This window comes from Heptranchias perlo, chromosome 29 (genome assembly GCF_035084215.1).
Source record: "Heptranchias perlo isolate sHepPer1 chromosome 29, sHepPer1.hap1, whole genome shotgun sequence".
Taxonomy (NCBI): domain Eukaryota; kingdom Metazoa; phylum Chordata; class Chondrichthyes; order Hexanchiformes; family Hexanchidae; genus Heptranchias; species Heptranchias perlo.
Window position 1 is genome coordinate 6,058,107 of NC_090353.1, and position 21,236 is coordinate 6,079,342.

The 21,236-nt window shown below is 43.8% G+C and overlaps 1 protein-coding gene across 2 annotated transcripts in view; it reads left to right on the top strand.

Moving 5' to 3' along the window:
- cherp (calcium homeostasis endoplasmic reticulum protein) overlaps positions 1 to 21,236 on the top strand; it is an 88,070-nt gene that overhangs the window by 60,630 nt on the left and 6,204 nt on the right. For both annotated transcript variants that reach the window (XM_067968021.1, XM_067968022.1), the window contains exons 10-16: positions 5,278 to 5,707; positions 7,930 to 8,171; positions 10,163 to 10,296; positions 11,567 to 11,653; positions 13,908 to 13,997; positions 15,771 to 15,923; positions 17,497 to 17,610. In XM_067968021.1, the coding sequence (XP_067824122.1) occupies positions 5,278 to 5,707; positions 7,930 to 8,171; positions 10,163 to 10,296; positions 11,567 to 11,653; positions 13,908 to 13,997; positions 15,771 to 15,923; positions 17,497 to 17,610 (1,250 nt within the window). The remainder of the gene's footprint in view (positions 1 to 5,277; positions 5,708 to 7,929; positions 8,172 to 10,162; positions 10,297 to 11,566; positions 11,654 to 13,907; positions 13,998 to 15,770; positions 15,924 to 17,496; positions 17,611 to 21,236) is intronic.

Sequence of the window (21,236 nt, forward strand, 5' to 3'; positions counted from 1 at the left end):
CTATATTACTCTGTACTAATGCTCTGACTCCAGTAGTAAAATCAAGTCCATAAACCTTGTGTGGCATGTAACTGCTCCCTGAACAACATCATAACCTTTACTGTTTTTCTGACCTCACCCAAGCCTCCCTTCTGCTGGTGACAGTAGCCTGTGCTCAGGTTCAGCTCCACAGGTGACACTGGCCCTCAATGGTTTCAACTTGCCTGGGTAGCCATTCTTCATTTCTTACCACAGACACAGTGTAGGTGGGTTCTTCTGTCTGTGGCGGGTCAACGCAGTCAAACCTGGTCCTGCCCCTCCATTCAGCATCCACACTTGCTTCCAGCCAGGGTTACTGACGAGTCATCGGGAACAGGAGCTGTATCCTATTTTCCATCCCTCGCCAGCAGATGCTGAGGATCCCACAATTTTTGAAACTTTTCAAAGCAGGTTTTAAGACTTGTCTGACTGCATTCTTTCTCCTTAAACTGTTTGCTGCCTTGTGCTGAGACTGATCGGTGCCTGCAGAGCTCGAAGGCTTGTAAGGCGTAAAGATGCATTTAATTGGGGAGACATTCTGAATTTGAAATTGAAAGGCAGGCTCAGTACCTGCAGCTGTCTTGCTCTTCAAACTGTTGTGTCTGTGTTTGCCTCAGTGACAACCCCACCTTGCACCTAAAGATACATCTGCAATGTAAATTTCTGTACGTATTTTTAAAAATTTGGTATTTATTAAAGCTAAGTTTACTTTTTTTTTAAAATGGCCGTAATGGTTGGCCGTTTACTCTCCTGTTAACTGATATTATTAACGGTTCCTTCTCGGGTACCGTCCCCCTCCCCTTCAAATCTTCCGTTATCACCGCCTCAAAAAAACCACCTTTGACCCCTCTATCCTTGCAAACTACTGCCCCATCTCCAACCTCCCTTTCCTCTCTAATCCATGAACATGTTGTCGCCTCCCAAATTTGTGCCCATCTTTCCCGCAACTCCATGTTTGAATCCCTCCAATCGGGTTTCCGCCCCTGCCACAGTACAGAAACGGCCCTTGTCAAAGTCACAAATGACATCCTATGTGACTGACCGTGGTAAACTCCCTCCTCATCCTTCTCGACCTGTCTGCAGCCTTTGACACGGTTGACCACACCATCCTCTTCCAACACCTCTCCTTCGTCCAGCTGGGTGTGACTGTGCTCGCCTGTTTCCGTTCTCATCTATCCAGTCGTAGCCAGAGAATCACCTGTAATGGCTTCCCTTCCCCTCCCGCACTGTTACCTCTGGTGTCCCCCAAGGATCTATCCTTGGCCCCTTCCTATTTCTCATCTCCATGCTGCCCCTTGGCGACATCATCTGCAAACACAACGTCAGATTCGACATGTACGCTGACGACACCCAGCTCTACCTCACCGCTACCTCTCTTGACCCCTCCACTATCTCTCGTTTATCACACTGCTTGATGGACATCCATTACTGGATGAGCAAAATTTCCTTCAACTAAATATTGGTCCCGCCGCAAACTCTGTTCCCTAGCCACTGACTCTATCCCTCTCCCTGTCCACTGTCTGAGGCTGAACCAGACCGTTCACAACCTTGGCGTCCTATTTGATCCCGAGATGAGCCTCCAACCACATTACCACTCCGTCACCAAGACCCCATACTTCCACCTCTGCCCCGCCTCAGCTCATCTGCTGAAACCCTCATCCATGCCTTTGTTACTTCTAGACTCGACTATTCCAATGCTCTCCTGGCTGGTGCCTCATCTTCCACCGTCCTTAAATTTAAGCTCACGCAAAACTGCTGCCCATATCCTAACTCGCACTAAGTCCCGTTCTCCCATCACCCCTGTGCTCGCTGACCTACATTGGCTCCTGGTCTGAGACAGTGGAGGGGTCGAGAGAGGTAGCGGTGAGGTAGAGCTGGGTGTCGTCAACGTACATGTGGAATCTGACGTCGTATTTTCAGATGATGTCGCCTCGATTTTAAAATTCTCATCCTTGTTTTCAAATCCCTCCATGGCCCTCTCCCCTCTCACCTCTTCCAGCCCTACAACCCTCCGAGATCGCTGCACTCCTCCAATTCTTGCCTCTTGTGCATCCCCAATTTTAATCGCTCCACCGTTGGCAGCCGTGCATTCAGCTGCCTAGGCCCTAAGCTTTGGAATTCCCTCTCTAAACCTCTGTACACCTCTCGCCTCCTTTAAGACGCTCCTTAAACCTACCTCTTTGACCAAGCTTTTGGTCACCTGTCCTAATAATATTCTAGGAACATAGGAACAGGAGTAGGCCATTCAGCCCCTCGTGCCTACTCCGCCATTTGATAAGATCATGGCTGATCTGTGATCTAACTCCATATACCTGCCTTTGGCCCATATCCCTTAATACCTTTGGTTGCCAAAAAGCTATCTATCTCAGATTTAAATTTAGCAATTGAGCTAGCATCAATTGCCGTTTGCGGAAGAGAGTTCCAAACTTCTACCACTCTTTGTGTGTAGAAATGTTTTCTAATCTCACTCCTGAAAGGTCTGGCTCTAATTTTTAGACTGCTCCCACTCCTAGAATCCCCAACCAGCGGAAATAGTTTCTCTCTATCCACCCTATCTGTTCCCCTTAATATCTTATAAACTTCCATCAGATCATCCCTTAACCTTCTAAACTCTAGAGAATATAACCCCAATTTGTGTAATCTCTCCTCGTAACTTAACCCTTGAAGTCCGGGTATCATTCTAGTAAACCTACGCTGCACTCCCTCCAAGGCCAATATGTCCTTCCGAAGGTGCGGTGCCCAGAACTGCTCACAGTACTCCAGGTGCGGTCTAACCAGGGGTTTGTATAGCTGCAGCATAACTTCTGCCCCTTGTACTCTAGTCCTCTAGATATAAAGGCCAGCATTCCATTAGCCTTATTGATTATTTTCTGCACTTGTTCATGACACTTCAATGATCTCTGTACCTGAACCCCTAAGTCCCTTTGGACATCCACTGTTTTTAACTTTTTACCATTTAGAAAGTACCCTGTTCTATCCTTTTTTGATCCAAAGTGGATGACCTCACATTTGTCTACATTGAATTCCATTTGCCACATTTTTGCCCATTCACCTAATCTATCAATATCCCTTTGTAATTTTATGTTTTCATCTACACTGCTTACACTGCCACCAATCTTTGTGTCATCGGCAAACTTAGATATGAGACTTTCTATGGCTTCATCTAAGTCGTTAATAAATATTGTGAATAATTGAGGCCCCAAGACCGATCCCTGCGGGACTCCACCAGTCACATCCTGCCAATGTGAGTACTTACCCATTATCCCTACTCTCTGTCGCCTTTCGCTCAGCCAACTTCCTAACCAAGTCCGTACTTTTCCCTTGATTCCATGGGCTTCTATCTTAGCTAACAGTCTCTTATGTGGGACTTTATCAAATGCCTTCTGGAAGTCCACATAAATAACATCCATTGATATTCCCCTGTCCACTACTTTTGTCACCTCTTCAAAAAATTCAATCAGGTTTGTCAGGCACGACCTAACTTTCACAAATGCATGCTGGCTCTCTCTGATTAACTGAGGAAGAACAAGGCGAGGCAATATAAACTAGAGGGCATAACTCTAAAAGCGGTACAGGAACAGAGAAAACTGGGGGTATATATGCACAAATCGTTGAAGTGGCCAGGGCAGGTTGAGAAAGTGGTTAAAAAAGGAAGCGGGATCCTGGTCTTTATAAATAGAGGCATAGAGTACAAAAGTATGGAAGTCATGATGAACCTTTTATAAAACACTGGTTCGGCCACAACTGGAGTATTGTGTCCAGTTCTGGGCACCGCACTTGAGGAAAGATGTGAAGGCCTTAGAGAGGTTGCAGAAGAGATTTACTAGAATGATTCCAGGGATGATGGGCTTTAGTTACGTGGATAGAATGGAGAAGCTGGGGTTGTTCTCCTTGGAACAGAGAAGGTTGAGAGGAGATTTGATAGAGGTATTCAAAATCATGAAGGGTCGAGACAGAGTAGATAGAGAGAAACTGTTCCCATTGGCGGAAGGGTCAAGGACCAGAGGACATAGATTTAAGGTGATTGGCAAAAGAACCGAAGGTTACATGAGGAAAAACATTTTTACACAGCGTGTGGTTAGGATCTGGAATGCGCTGCCTGAGGGGGTGGTGGAGGCAGATTCAATCATGGCCTTCAAAAGGGAACTGGATAAGTACTTGAAAGGAAAACATTTGCAGGGCTATGGGGGAAGGGTGGGGGAGTGGAACTAGCTGGATTGCTCTTGCATAGAGCCGGCGCGGACTCGATGGGCCGAATGGCCTCCTTCCGTGCTGTAACCTTTCTGTGATTCTATAATATCTCCTTATGTGGCTCGGTGTCAAATTTTGTTAACACTCCTGTGAAGCGCCTTGGGACGTTTTACTATATTAAAGGCTCTATATAAATGCAAGTTGTTGGTAAATGGTTTGCAAGATGGTGATATCCCTTTAACAGTAAATATCTCTGTGGTTCAAGTTGAAACTTTTCTAATGTGTGAACATGTGCATTTAATTCCTGGGGTTGTATTCTGCAAGGCTCTAGGTGTCTCTTTTACAATATTGCAGGAAGATGGGTTTTATAAACTGTAATTTGTCCTTTCTCATGCAAACGGTTGGTTATTTATTAAGTGTGGTGGAGGGGTGGCCTTGGCTGTTCAACCAAAACTAGGAACCCATGGCATGAAGGATAGCAAGCATAGACATGTATTGTACCATGCTGTGGCACAGTGCCCTGTACACCAGCAATCCTTTAAGGCAACTATGATTTTTGTGTATTACTATGTGTTAATAGCAGATTGATGGGTGTATACAGAAAAAACAGCAGAAAGCACCGCTTTAAAGGTGAAGTTTAGTCCAATTAATTGCCCCTTAATCTTAAATGCTACAAAGGGGAGATATTCGTACATTTATTGGTGTGTTGCAGACACCCATTGCTGCCCTGATTTATGCTTTTGTTCTCTGGTTGGGTCAGTCTGGGAGCGGACACGAGCAAGAGCGTAAAATCAGGCGAGGTGTAAATCGGGCATTCCATAAAATCGGGGTGATTGTGGGCAGCCCTTCTCATTGATGAGGTCACCCGAGTTGGACTTTGTCATTGCCGTGGTGTCACTTACTCCAGCTCGAGTCTCACCTGCACACAGCTGCTAAAAAAACCGATGCCGGCCAGAACAGATAACTGCAGTTTAAACCATGCTGGTGATATGTTCAGTCGACAAGCAGGTTAAATAATGATTCACGCGATCTGAGCACATCTTTCTCAATTTTTTTTGCCACTGCTAGTTTGACCAGGCGTTTAATGCTCCGCACCAAGGACCACCTCACTGCCAGCCCTGGAACAACAACCACGAAGGGATGTGGAATGACCAGCGGGATCAAAATTGGAACAACCAGCGAGACGCTCCGTGGAACAACCAGCACGAGCCGTCCTGGAACAACCAGTTTGATCCCCCGTGGAATAACCAGCACGAGCCGCCCTGGGGGGGCCAGAGAGACCCGCTGTTCAGAATGCAACGGCCCCCCCACTTCCGCCAGCAGCCCCCCTTTCCACCACACCAGCAACACCCACCGTTTAATCAGCCGCCGCACCCCCACAACTTCAACCGCATTCCACCGCGGTTCATGCAGGACGATTTCCCTCCCCGGCACCACTTTGATCGCCCCCCGTATCCTCCTCACCATTTTGACTATCAACAAGGAGACTTTCCGCCAGGTAAACAATCTCCAGCGGCCTGTTCGGTGGTAACGTTGTGTAGTTTTGTTATGGTTTTCATCTCTTTGCATCACTGCGACTTTAAGCTGATTTCAAATACTTATTTTCTGTACTATGAAGATATTTGTTTATTTTTCAAATGCTGACTCTGTAGAGAAAGAAAGACTTGTACAGTGCCTTTCACAACCTCGGAGTACCAAAGCGCTTTACCACCAATGAAGTATTTTTAATGTGTAGTCAATGTAGTAATGCAAGAAACGTGGCAACCAACTTGTGCACAGCAAGGTCCCACAAGCAGCAATGTGATACTGACCAAATAATCTGGTGTTGATTGAGGGATAAATATTGACCAGAACACCGAGACGAACTCCCCTGCTCTTCTTTGAAATAGTGCCAAGGGATCTTTTACGTCCACCTGAGAGGGCAGAATCAGACTCTGTTCAGCGTCTCACACGAAAGATGACAGTGCAGCATTCCCTCAGTACTGCTTTGTAGTTTCAGCCTAGATTTTGTGCTCAGGCCTCAGGAGTGGGACTTGAACCCACAACTTCTGACTCAGGCGAGAGTGCTACCCACTGAGCCACGGCTAACACTTGGTAGCTATGGTGCGACAGCAGTGGAAGAGATTCTAGTTCAGAACCTTGTCTCAACTGATGTCTGCATTCCAGTTTCTTTGGTGGGTTACTGACCTGGGGAAGGAGCCCTGTGGCAAACCTGTAAAATGAGCCTCCTGCTGTGCCTGTTGATGGTATCCTCGATTGGAGCAATCGCAGTCCTGATTGAGGGGGGATTTGTACTTGAAGGAGGGAGAGGAAAAAGTCGGGTGCTGTAATGGGGGGAATGTAGGGTCATTCTGGATGAATTAAGATGCGCACAATGGCCTTCTTCATCCATAATTGTCTTGTGAACTGCACAACAACACAAAACTAGGTGGGATCGTGAGTTGTGAGGAGGATGCAAAGAGGCTTCAAGGCAATTTAGACAAGTTGAGTGAGTAGGCAAATACATGGCAGATGCAGTATAATGTGGATAAATGTGAAGTTATCCACTTTGGAAGGAAAAACACAAAAGCAGAGTGTTATTTAAATGGTGATAGATTGGGAAATGTTGATGTACAAAGGGATCTGAGTGTCTTTGTACACCAGTCACTGAAAGCAAACATGCAGGTGCAGCAAGCAATTAGGAAGGTAAATGGTATGTTGGCCTTCATTGCAAGAGGATTTGAGTACAGGAGCAAGGATATCTTTCTGCAGTTAAACAGGGCCTTGGTGAGACCACACCTGGAGTATTGCATGCAGTTTTGGTCTCCTTACCCAAGAAAGGATATACTTGCCATAGAGGGAGTGCAGCGAAGGTTCACCAGACTGATTCCTGGGATGGCAGGACTGTCGTATGAGGAGAGATTGGGTTGACTCGGCCTGTATTCTCGAGTTTAGAAGAATGAGAGGGGATCTCATTGAGACATATAAAATTCTGACAGGGCTAGACAGACTGGATGCAGGGAGGATGTTTCCCCTGGCGGGGGGGGGGGTCCAGAACGAGGGGTCACAGTCTAAGGATACGGGGTAGGACATTTAGGACTGAGATGAGAAATTTCTTCACTCAGAGGGCGGTGAACCTGTGGAATTCTCTACCACAGAAGGCTGTGGAGGCCAAGTTACTGAATATACTTAAGAAGGAGCTAGATAGATTTCTAGACACAAAAGGCATCAAGGGGTATGGGGAGAGAGCGGGAATATGGTATTGGGATAGAGGATCAGCCGTGATCATATTGAATGATGGAGCAGGCTCGAAGGGCCGAATGGCCTACTCCTGCTCCTGCTCCTATTTTCTATGTTTCTATATATAGTCCACAAAAAAAGCTGGTTATATTTTATCTTTTTGATGCAAAATTGTGACCTACTAATGGTTGCAGTACTTTCTTGTGGAAATCTCTGTCACATATTTTGTATCTGCCAACCAGATTCTTCGTGATTTCAACCTGTAGCTGGATCCAAAATCCACATTACAAAATGTTGAAGTTCCTTTATAACCTAAACATATCGAACCTCCAACAAAAGTCTACTTAAATTTCATGGTGCTTTGATGTCAGCTCTAGGTCAGGTGGTACTTGTGTTGTTATGCACGAGGCTGGGATAATAACTAATATATTAAAAACGTGGACAGGCACAATCTGGTGCAGAACTTTGACTGAAACAACTTTTACGATGTATATATTCCAGATATGGGCCCCCCTCACCATCCCCCACATCGGTTGCCTCCACCAGGAATGGGAGAACCTCCTCCGTGGGGCGGACCCCAGCACCCAGATTTTGGTGGTCCTCCCCCAGGTTTTAACGGACAGCCTCCGCATATCCGACGGCAAGGTCCTCCTCCACCACAGATCAGCCCGGATGACCCCAGCCTGGTGCCCAATGTGCCGTATTTTGATCTCCCGGCAGGATTAATGGCACCACTGGTGAAGGTAAGGAGCCAATCGCTACTCAATCTTTAGAATCAACAACAACGTACGTTTATACAGCACGTTCAACATAGGAAAAAGCCCAAAGGGACTTCACAGGAGCATAATCAGACAAAAATTGACACCAAACCAAAGGAGGAGCTATTAGGAGGGCTTGGTCAAAGAGGGTCTTAAACAAGGAGAAGCAGAGAGATTGAGAGTGTGAATTCCAAAGCTTAGGGCCTAGAGGACTCGGTACAGCTGCCAATGGTGGGGTAAAGGGAATGACGAATGCATAAGAGGCTGAGTTGGAGGAACGCAGAGTTCTCGGAGGGTTGTAGAGATAGAGGAGGTTGCAGAGATAGGACGGGGTTAGGCCATGAAGGGATTTAAACACGAGGATGAGAATTTTAAATTAGAGGTGTTGGTGGACCGGGAGCTAATGTAGTGATGATGGGTGAGTGGGATTTGGTGTGGAATAGGGTACAGGCAGCAGTTTTGGATGAGCAAGTTTATGGAGGGTGGAAGATGGGAGGCTGGCTAGGAGAGCATTGGGAGAGTCAGGTCTGGGGGTAATGAAAGCAAGGATGAGGGTTTCAGCAGCCCATGGGCTGAGGCAGGGACGGAAATGGGCAACGTTACGGAGATGGAACTAGGCGGTCTTTGAAATGGAGTGGATATGAGTTGGAAGCTTAGCTCAGGGTCGTTTCGTATGCCGAGGTTGTGAACAGTCTGGCTGGAGGGGGAGTGGAATCGGTGTCGAGAGAACGGAGTTTGTGGCGGGGACCAAAGACACTGGCTTTAGTCTTCCCAATGTTTAATTCAAGGAAACTGCAGCTCGTCCAGGACTGGATGTCAGCCGAACAGGCTGACAACACAGAGGCAGTGGAGGGGTCTAGAGAGGTTGGTGTGAGGTAGAGCTGGGTGCCATCAGCATATGTGTGGAAGTTGACATCATGTCTTTGGATGATGTCATAGAGAGGCAGCATGTAGATGAAAGACAGGAGGGGGCCGAGGATAGATCCTTGGGGGACTCCAGAGGTAACGTATAGACAAATCGAAGTGCCCTCTAATACCATGAATTTTTAGAAAATTGATGATTATTTTTATTACACTAACTTTCAGTTTCCTTAGTCCTGCTTTAGACCTGTTCCTTTTATTGTATCCCCCATCAGGTAAATGACTGTTATTCGTTGTCATTTTAAAGAAAGAACTTGCATTTCACGATTTCAGGACGTCCCAAAGTGCTTTACAGGCAATGAAGTACTTTTGAAGTGTAGTCACTGTTGTAATGTAGGAAATACGGCAGCCAATTTGCACAAAGCAAGCTCCCACAAACAGCAGTAAAATGAATGACCAGATAATCTATTTTAGGCATTGGTTGAGGAATAAATATTGGCCAGGACACCAGGGAGAATTCCCCAGCTGTTCTTCGAATGGTGCCATTGGATCTTTTGCATCCACCTGAGAGGGCAGATGGGGCCTCGGTTTAATGTCTCATTCGAAAGGCCACACCTCAGACAGTACAGCACTCCCTCAGTATTGCACTAAAGTGTCAGCCTGGATTATGTGCTCAAGTCTTGGGAGTGAAACTTGAACCCACGATCTTCTGACTCAGACTAGTTGGACTGTGGTGCAAGTGATGAGGTTACAGATATTAATGTGCACTGAAATGTAGTTTAATCTCGGGATTCAGATAATATCTACAAACCACACTGAACGCTCTCATTTGCTTTTGATATCATCGGAACCCAGAGTGTCAAGTGCACACTTAATATAGTACAACCATTCATAATTCTAAGTCTTCAGGTGTTAAAAGGTGGATTAAAATAGCCTTGTTGACGTTTTGGTAGCAAGGTCCATTGTCAGATTGTTTACTCCCTCTATTTTAAAAAAAAATGATTGTGCATACATAGGTAAAGCTAAGAAGCAGCCTGCTGAATACAATCTGTAAACCAACTGTAAATGTTCAATTAACTTTGGATTGTGAATTTCTTGTCCTTATTCTGAAACAGCTGGAAGACTATGACTACAAGGCCCTAGAGCCTAAAGATATGCGTCTTCCACCTCCAATGCCACCTAATGAGAGGTTGCTTGCCGCGGTTGAGGCATTTTACAGCCCGCCATCTCACGACAGACCAAGGAACAGGTAGGAGTATTGCAAAGACTACGTACTGTCCTTAGTCTTGTATCTGTGCGCCTGGTGAGAAATGTTTGCTATCAACTATCAGTGATCAGGCACTGGGATCAATGATAGGAACAGTGCGATTAACAGAACTCATTCAGATTCTACCTATAATTTTATAATGCTCCACAGTGTGACTTGCAACAATAATGTTCCATGTAGCAGTCTCAAGAAAAGTTAGGATTCCCAGTATCTTTAAGGAGCCAACTGTGCTTGTGCCAGTTCCAGCTCCACATTGTACTCTAATCTAATTTTCCTGGTTCATTTCCCCTATGCTTTAAAGTTTTTCCTTTTCAAATATCTATAATTCCCTCTTAAATGGTGTGAATGACTCCACTTTAATAACCACTTGTGACAATATGTTGCATGCTCTACTAACATAACACTAATTACCAGTTGAAATATTCTTTCGCTATTTATCCCTCAAGCTGTTCAAAACTTTAAACACTTTTACTAGATCTTCCTCTTCGATAGAGCACACAGCCCTAGTTTCCAAGTCTATCGTCATGACTTTATCCTGTCAACTTTACATTCTAGTAAATCTATGCTGTGACTTCTCTATTGGCTCCAACATATCTTCTATAATGGAGTGTCGACACAGCACTACAGTACAGCCTAGCTAGTGCCTTGTATAGATTCATCATGTTGCTTTTGTATTCAGCGCCTCTCTATATAATACATAGAATCTCTCTTTCCCTTTTTATGACTTTTGTCATCCGCAGTCTGCTTCTAAAGATCTGTGTATCAGCAACAGGGGATTGGATAAATATTTGAAAAGAAAAAGTTTGCAGGGCTATGGGGAAAGAGCAGGGGAGTGGAACTAATTGGAGTGGATAGTTCTTTCAAAGTGCCGGCACAGGCATAATGGGCCGAATGGCTTCCTTCTGTGCTGTAAGATGCTATGACCCATGTACAGGCCGCGCCTAGATCTCTCTGTTCCTCCATTCTACTGAGAATTTTATTTTTATCGTCAAGAGTATATTTCCATTCTCTTTCCCAAAACGTGCAACTTCATGTTTATCCGCATTAAACTACATTTGCCACATTTCTGCCCACTCCCTAGTCTGTGCACATCCTCCTGCAGTCTTCCCCACAGTCTGCCTATGTCCGAATCATTTACGTACAAGGAAAACAAGAGAAAACCCCTGCTGTTGGTTTCTGAATTAAGTGTCAGGACAATGGTTCAGTTGCTTGGACTTGCTTTACCTTGTTAAATTCTGTTTTCCCTGTGTAGTGAAGGCTGGGAACAGAATGGACTGTATGAATTCTTCCGAGCCAAAATGCGAGCACGGAGGAAAAAGGGTCAAGACAAGAGGAACAGGTGAGTACTTATTCGGGAGGAAGAGAAATGGGACTGGAAATTGGATTAAAACCTATTAGAAATTGCAAAATCCAAACTTGTTTAATATTTCATGATTTATTTTTTTCTGATGGTCTCATCATGCCAGCTGCTAATGATGTCAGTTATTAATGGGTAGGAAAACGTATAGGTCATTCAGCCTCTCGAGCATGGTCTGCCATTCAATCAGATAATGACTGATCTGTACCTCAACTCCATTTACCCGCCTTATATTCTTTGATACCCTTATCTAACACATCTATCAATCTCAGTCTTTAAAGCTCCAATTGACCTTTAGCCTCCACAACCTTTTTGGGGGTTGGTGAGGGGGGGAAGAATTCCAGATTTATACTATCCTTTGTATGGAAAAAGTGCTTCTGATTTCCTTCCTGAATGGCCTGGCTCTAATTTTAAGATTGTGCCCCCCTTGTTCTGGATTCCCCCACCAGAGGAAATAGTTTCTCTGTATCTACCCTATCAATTCCCTTTAACTTTTCAAATACCTCAATTAGTTCACCCCTCAATCTTCTAAACTCAAGGGAATACAAACCAAGTTTATGCAACCTGCCCTCGTAATTTAACCCTTTATGCCCTGGTATCATTCTGGTGAATCTGCTCTGTACTCCCCAAGGCCAGTATATCTTTCCTGAGGTTTGGTGCCCAAAACTGAATGCAATACTCCAAATGGGGTCTGAGCAAGATTCTGTACAACTGAAGTATAACTTTCTCCACTTTGCATTCCAGCCCCCCTTGAGATAAAGGCCATTCCATTAGGTTTTTTGATTGCATTTTATACCTGTCCACTAGCTTTTAGTAATTTGTGCAAATAGGCACCCAAATCCTTCAGTTTCTCACCATTAAGAAAATATTCAGATTTGTGTTTCTTGGATCTAAAGTGGATGACCTCACACTTCCCCACATTGATCTCCATCTACCACAGTTTTGCCCACTCACTCAGTCTGTCTTTGACCCTTTTGTAACTTCCTGCTCCCATCTACACAACTTAATGTGCCTCCTAACTTAGTGTCATCCACAAACTTGGATGTACAACTCTTATTCATCAATGACTTAGATGAAGTATGGTGAAAAGCTGAGGCCCCAGTACAGATCCCTTGGGAACACCACTTGTCACATTCTGCCAATCAGCATACATACCCTTTATCCCTACTCCCTGTCTACCTCCCACCCAACCAATTACCAACCCATCTCACAAGGTTACCTCCAATTCTGAGCGCTTTCATTTTTTACTAATAATCTCTTGTGTGGAACCGTATCAGATTTATGGAAGTCCATATACACAACATCCATGGCCACTCCCCTATCCACCACATTAGTGACCTCCTCCAAAAATTCATCTAGATTAGTCAGACATGACCTACCCATCACAAATCCATGCTGACTCTCTTTGAACAGCTGATACTTGTCTGAGTGTTCAGCTTCTCTGTCACTGATAGTTTCCAGTAACTTTCCCACAACTGATGTTACACTGATGGGTTTGTAGTTACCTGGTTTTTCCCTCCCTCTCTTAAATAATGGAATGACATTTGCAATTTTCCAATCCAAAGGCACAATTCCTGAATCTAGAGAGAGCATTTTTGAAAATTATGACTAATGGATCAGCAATTTATTATTATTAAAGAAGATTCTCTTTCCAATATTCAGATGTTCCAAACAATAAGATTCACTTTCTGAACAGTAGCCAGTCACTTTACTGGGGGAAACTATAGGTGCGGAGTTTCTGTGCCTGTAGGCACAAAGGAAGTGAATTGCCATCAGAAGAGAGAGCCATTTAACCTGGGAGCCAATAATATTGTCATCTTGAGATTGTACTGATCTGCCACTGCAGATTTTCAGGCTTCAGCAACTAGTTGGTCTGCTTACCCTGATAATGTCAACAACACTCACTACTGGAGAAGTGGGGGGGGATGGGGAAGAGAGTTACTGTAAAGGGGAAAAGGAAACTGATCCTAATTCCTTACGATGCTTGATCTTTAAAAGGTTCCTGCTGACTGTTGCCTTCGTCTGCAAAATCTCTGAAATATTGGAAATTATGGTTTTAAAAAAATAAGTTCCTGTTGTGGGAGCAGAGAAAAGTTTGTGTTGAAGTTAGATAGATCTTTTATACATATGAAATGATAGAGCTCACTTTACCCAAAGTTAGCTCTGTGTGTACGTGAGATAAATTGACAATATATCCAATAGTAATTGATTTTTTTCCCAACCATCCTTCATACAGGGGTCCGAGCACAGCTACACCTGGAACTTTGAAACAAGGAGCCCGTTCAGAATCCCAAGAGGCCAGTAGTGGAGCCAAAGTGGAGAAACGGTCAGTGCAGGCATGATCCTCCACCCTGGTGCCTTCTGTGTTTGTAAACTTGGGGCAGTTTTCATTAGAACAGAAATTACAGAGATGTTTAAAACTATGAGCGGATGGGATAGGGTAGATGGAAACAGATTGTTTCCTTTGTTTGAGGTGTTTAGAATGAGAGGACATGGATATAAGTTTAAATGTAAGAGATTGAAACAGAGCATTACACAGAGGTTTGTGAGGTTGTGGAATGCACTACCAGATTTAATGATTGAAGCAGAGATCATGTCAACGTTTAAGAATAGATTAGGCAAGTGGTTGAAGGAAAGGGGGTAAAGGAACAGGGTGGGTACATGGAATTAGGACCACTGCTTGTGTGCAGGATAAATACTATCTGGTTGGGACAAAGTTTGTTTCTGTGTTGGAATTCTATGCTAGGGTACGTTATCTATTAAATGAACTAGCGACATCTAGTAGCCAAACAGCCATGCTGTTCTGGTCTTTTTATTTTATCCATCATTTTTCGCATCTCCCTTCCTGCTCTCCCAACAACATAGATTCCTTGGCTGAGACCATGGTTCCACACATGCTATGTGCCCACCAGTACCTCTCACAATTAGACATTCTTCATGTGGTTGTCAGCAGGCTATTCGATCACACGGGACTTGGTACCAAGCCTGATCCTGTCCTCGCCCAATATCCATGCATGTACTTCCAGCAGGGGTCAGTGGAGAGCAATCAGGAGTGGGGAGCCCTGGCTGTTTCCCATCTTCTAATCGGTGTGCTGAGGTCAGTTATAATGTCCTTGCCTCTGATCGATCTGAAATTGGGCCGACTCCACACGGGCTGGAGATGAAACCTGGGAAATATCTGGTCTGTGGGCCTCAGCCATTCGCTGCCTCAACCAGTGTATAAATTGGTGAATTCTCCAGTTTTGGGGCATCTTTGATCACTTCTTTGATTCAGAATGCCAGCTGTCCATTGGACACTTGGATGTAATACCAGCTGCTGTTAATGTGCCTATTTTGGGACATTTTCCCATCAAAATAAAATCTACAATCTTGAAAGTAAAGTGCACGTATGTGTACTAAGGAAGCTCTGTGTATGCACTTCTGGTGAATGTCTTTGAGAGACCCTTGGTGTAATAAAGATATTAAGACAGAAATTTGTCACGTATGTGAGTGGTAAGAATCCCCACTGGCAGAGGCTGGGTCTCTATGTTAAGCGCCAGACTCACCAGTCGTGGATTCTGTATGCCTCAGTATGTGAGAGTTGTCCCAATTTAGCAACTCGATGGAGTACTGTGCAGAACTAGAGATTTCTGTCTCACAGAGGAAGTTTATTCTCAGCATGGGGATGACACTGGCGAGGCCGCCTTTATTGCCCATCCCTTGTTGCCCTGAGGAGGTGGTGTTGCGCCTTCTCCTTGAACCACTGGAGTCCACGTGATGAGACGCTCCTACGATGATATTAGGTTAGGGAATTTCAAGATATTGGCCTAGCGACGATGAGAGAACAACGATATATGTCTGAGTCAGGATGGTGTGTGATTTGGTGATCGTGTTCCCAATACAAAAATGTAAAAGTAATGCCTGACATGCAGAGATTGAATTGCAAGTCACCCACACTTGCAGCACTGTTGATTGTAGTCAGACTACCCCACTCTCCTGCTGGGGGAGGGGTTGCAGGTGGGAGACTTGTGCGGAGAACATTCAGAAATCTGATAGAAACAATGGAGAAAAACAAAGATGTATTTTAATCCAGACAGTGACTCGGGTCATTTTTCCACAGTGGGCGCTCAAAATCCCGCAGCCGATCACGGAGCAGGCATTCTTCCTCGGGCTCGAGCTCCAGGTCTTCGCGCTCCTCCGGCTCTTATTCCAGATCGAGGTCACGGTCTCGATCCCATTCACGTTCTCGATCGTATTCTGCTTCGCGTTCCAGGTAAGAGCAAAGAAACTAGTTTCTAACCTGCCTGCCTGCTCTCTGTTCTGATACCTTTGGGGTGTTAAGGCCCTGTGCGATGAAAAACTACACACGTGACAACATAAGAGAGAATTTGCATCCATGTAGCGTCTTATCACATTCTCAGGATGTCCCAAAGCACTTCACAGCCAATGGGTTACTTTAGAAATGCAGTCACTGTTGTTATGCAGGCAAACGTAGCAGGCCTCAACTGTATGTACCTGAGCTCAGGAATGTAAATGAGGCCTAGCAGGCTGGTTGTAGCATGGTGTAGTTAGTGGAAGATGTTGGTAAGTATGAGTTCCCCCCCCACCGACCTGTTGTTTTTAACAAAAAAAATCTTTCTCATATTCTAAATGATATTTTCAGGGGCCGGCTTGCTGAGGAGTTATATCTCAGAAATGTTTTCTTGCTGCAATGTGATTGGGTAGAAATATTTTGATAGAATGTAAGTTTTGTGTAATACGAATGACAAAAGCATAAAATGACCAACTGGAAAGGAGAAAAGCACAGAGTAAGCACTTGACTAGGCAAGAAAATTCTCCAGCATCACAGACACAAGGAATGTGGTTATATCGTTCCAGGGGACAGGATATAAACTCTTCTCTCTGTTTCAGTTCACATGTAGCTCGTGTTCTCTTTTACCAGTTTCCTTGTCCTAATTTTTTTTTCTTTCGCCACTTTTCACTTCTAACTTTTAAAGCCTATGACAAACTTAAAATACGTTAAATTATAATAGCAAGAAGATATGATCTGACCAATTAGCGCTCTCTTCACCAAGGCCAGCATTTCCACTTCAGGCCAAACACATCATCTTTGTATTGCAACCGTTAACTAACGAAGGTTCTCCGCATCTGCACTTAATTGTTACTTGACCTTGTTGATCAAACCCATCTCGAGAATTTAAGTGCCAAATATTGTTTGATCACGAAATGAGAAGTGAAACGCCCGTTAATTTGTACTGCACCATTCATACTGTGTCTAGGATCCGAGACAACTCAACTCCCATCGGGCTTTGTGTTGTGCAAAGAAGTTAACTCTATGATGTAAGATTTGCTGTGGTTTTTCCCAACGACACCCATTCGTCATGGATTCAAACCCAACGTATTGATTGACTTTTTGTGCACTCAGAAGCACATTAGTTAAGGGTTTGTGCCTCAGTATCTTCTCCTTTCTAATTGACTCTTTTCTACTTTTGTTGTTCACCAATTATCTTGTACTAAACTCTTCTTCCATGTTACATTCTACCCCAAAAACAAAGTTCTGCCCAATAACATTGCATAGCTGCCGCACCGGCCTGTTCCTCCTTGAAGTAACTGGGGACCTGCTTGCTCGTAACACAAAGTGGAACATGTTTTTCTACGGTGAAACTACCCTGGCGCGCACTCCTGGCAGATTTGAGGGACCGGCAACCCTGGGACTAAAACTCATGGCCACCAGGATATGATACAAGCTTCTTAATTAAGACATTGCTGCACGCCACCAGGAACTGTGTTGAAATTTTAAAACTTAAAGTGCTGTATAAAACCTTCCTAATATTATCTTCTTTCAGTCGCAGCGGGTCACGCTCATCTCGCAGCAGATCGGGCTCAAGGTCTCGCTCACGGTCACGATCCTTTTCACCAGGAAAGAGACGGGTATCGAGGTCAAGGAGTCAGACTCCACCGTAAGTAGCGTGTAAATAGCATGTGTTGTCTATTACAAGATTCCTCTGTGTGCTAGAGGATACACGATGAAGAGCAGTTCAATATGCAGAGCAATCCATGGGTGATTGACAGCGAGTGAGCTACGAAGGCCTTGTTCACAGATGGGTTTAAATCCAAATTCCAGTGTTCCCCATTCTAAGCACGTGCTTTGTGTAATACAGAAACCAGAGGTGCAAAGTACAATGAATTACCTTAAACTTTTCCCCCTCTCGTACCCTGTGATGTCAAAATTTGAGCCATGGTTTCAGCTTCTCAAGAAAGAAAACAAGTTGTGTGTTAAAATATTTGAGGATGATCTATTTGGGAGGGTGTTAATGAAGTGACAGTGGGGAGTGGGTATCTCACTGTATCCCAGCATTAACCAGTAGAACTGGCTCCAGGTTGTTCTGTTTACTGTACAGAAGGACTGGTGTGTACAAAGTATCCCTTCAAAGATTCCGTTCTGCACCAAAGTGGGGTAGGAGGTGGTCTGAAATTCATCCTACTGATAATTGTAGTGAAAAGATTGGGGATATTTTGTGTTCATGCTGACTTTGTCAGTAAAATTTCACCCCTGGAATTACAATTTATTTTTCTTTATTGAAGGAATACTTTGAATTAAATATTATTTTGGTGCTGGTCCCCAGCACTTACATCTTCAGAAATACTTTTTCTTGGGAGAGAGTTCCACACTTCTATCACCCTTTGCATGAAGAAGTGTTTCCTAACTTCTCTCCTGAATAGCCTGGCACCGATTTTAAGGTTATGTCCCCTTGTCCTAGTCTCTCCCACCAGTGGAAAATGTTTCTCTCTATCTACCCTATCAATTCCTTTCAAAATCCCAAAAGTTTTAATTGAATCGCCGCTTAACCTTCAATGTTCCAGGGAATACAGGCCTAGTTTATCTCTCCTCATAATCTAACCATTGGAGCCTTGGTAACATTCTGCTGAATCCATGCTGCAGTCCTTCCAAGGCCAATATATCCTTTCTAAGGTACCCAGAACTGTACACAGTATTCCAGATGTGGTCTAACCAGGGCTTTGTATAGCTGTACCAAAACTTCCTCCCCTTTATATTCTAGCCCTCTAGATATAAAGGCTAACATTCCATTCGCCTTTTTGATTATTTTTTGTACCTGACTACTACATTTTAGTGATCTGTGTACATGGACCCCTAAATCTCTTTGGACCTCCACTCTTCCTGGATTGGTCCAAAATGGATGACCTCACATTTACCTGCATTGAAATCCATCTGCCACAATTTTGCCCACTCACTTAATCTATCAATGTCTCTTTGTAATTTTATGCTCCCGTCTACATTACTTACTATGCCACCAACCTTTGTCATTGGCAAACTTGGATATAAGGCTCTCTGTTGTGTTAGCTAAGTCATTAATAAATATAGTGAATAGTTGAGGCCTCAGCACAGGTCCTTGTGGGACACCACTAGTCACTTCCTTCCAATTCGAGTACATTCCCATTATCTCTACTCTCTGTCTTCTACCGTCTAACCAATCTCCTAACCAGGTCAATAATTTGCCTTCAATTCCATGGGCTCTAATTTTAGCTTACAGTCTCATGTGGAACCTTATCGAATGCCTTCTGGAAGTCCATATGAACTACATCCATGGACATTCCCCTGTCTGCTACTTTAGTTACTTCCTCAAAAAATTCAATTAGGTTCATTAGACATGACCTACCCTTTACAAATCCATGTTGACTCTCTCTAATCAGCTCAAATTTCTCTTAAAGTCCTCAGTCACCCTTTCCTTAATTATAGATTTCGATAACTTCCCCACAACAGATGTTAGACTAACAAGTCTATAATTTCCTGGTTTCCTCTTATCTTTCTTAAATAATGGCGTTACATTTTCAGTTTTCCAATCTAAAGGGACCATTCCTGAATCGAGAGCACTTTGGAAGATTATGGCTAAAGCATCTGCAATTTCTTCCTTTAAAACCCTGGGGATTTGTCGGTTTTCAGCGCCATTATTTTTTCCCATACTGTTTTCTTGCTTATGCTAACAAGTGCATTCCAGTCCTTGATTCATTGAGTTTCCCAGGAATATCAGATATATTATCCTCTTCCTCTACTGTGAAAACTGACACAAAGTAATTATTCAACAAGTTGCCATATCCTTATTTTCATTTTCAATATTATCTTCATCTATTTTTAAAGGGCCCACATTACCATTTTCTTCTAATATAATTATAAAAACTTTTTGTGTTAATCTTGATATCCCTCGCAAGTTTCTTTTCGTATTCCTTTTTGCAGCTGTTAGTTTTTTTTTGTCTTCCTTTGCTGTTCTTTATATCGCTCCCAGTCTCCTCGATCTGCACTATTCTTTGCACTTTTATATGCTCTTTCTTTTTGTTTTATGTTATCTCTCACCACTTGTCGACCATGACTGTTTTATTTGGTAAGTAGAGCTCTTGTCCCTTAAGGGTATATACTGGTCCTGTATTAAGCAAAATCAACCCTAACCCTAACCCCCTCTTATTCCTCAATTCTAACCATAGAGTCTCTGCTGATGCTTTCCCTCACCTATATCCTCTCTTACTAATGTTGTAATAGTATCTTTAATCAATAAGGCTACCCCTCCTCCTCTTCCAGTTTCCCTAAGACCTTATAACCTGGAATATTTAACTCCCAATCATGACCAGCTTGCAGCCATGCCTCAGTAATGGCCACCATGTCATACCCTCCAAGCTGTATTTGAGCCTTAATTCACTCAATTTATTTCTTATACTCCGTGCGTTAGTCTATAAAACTCTTATTTGGGCAAGAGACCCTAACCTGTCCTTCTGCCCTGATGCTGTCTTTCTCACACCATTTAACTTAACACATTTCTTCTTTGTCACTCCTGCTGTAACTGCTTTTTTAGTATTCCCTTCACCTGGAGTATCTATTATCACTGTGATCTTAACTCTGCTGTTATCCTCTTTTTTAAAATCTGTACACTATCATTTTACTATTGGTTCTGAGCCCTTCCCCGCCCTCTTTTTCCCCCACCCCACCCCCAACCCCAATTTATTCCGTTTACTGCCCTATTAAATAATGTTCAGAATCTCGGCTGTATGAGAGAGGAGGCTGTCATGGAAACTGGAAGAGTTTTCAGTGCCGAAGCTCAGTACCCCGAGGCTGTCTTCATACCTTGTAGCATTATTAATGTAAAGGGACTTTCTCATTTTAGGTCAAGATTATGATCCAAAATTGTGAAAGTGGGTGATGGACCCTCAGACGTTGAGGAACTCACTCTGTATGAGGAAGCTGATTTGTTCAGGGGGGATAGTTTAGAAGGAGTTGGAAATTTGAAGGAGAAGCTAGAATTAGTGGCATGTACCTTACAAGCCCCCATGGAGCAGTTTGAGAAAGGAGACATCAGGACCAGTATTCAGAGGATACTCTTCCCCAGCCTCTTGCTGACCCATTTGCCAACTTTAAAAAAAAATGAACAACCAGCTGGAGTTAGAGGTGGGATGGGGAGATGCTGCCCAGAATGCTCTTGGTCTATTATTGAATTGTTTATGTGATGATCAGGCTATTCTGAAAGGAGTTTCAAGATTACTGAGATGCTGTACGGAGAGTGATGGCTTTGTACCCGGA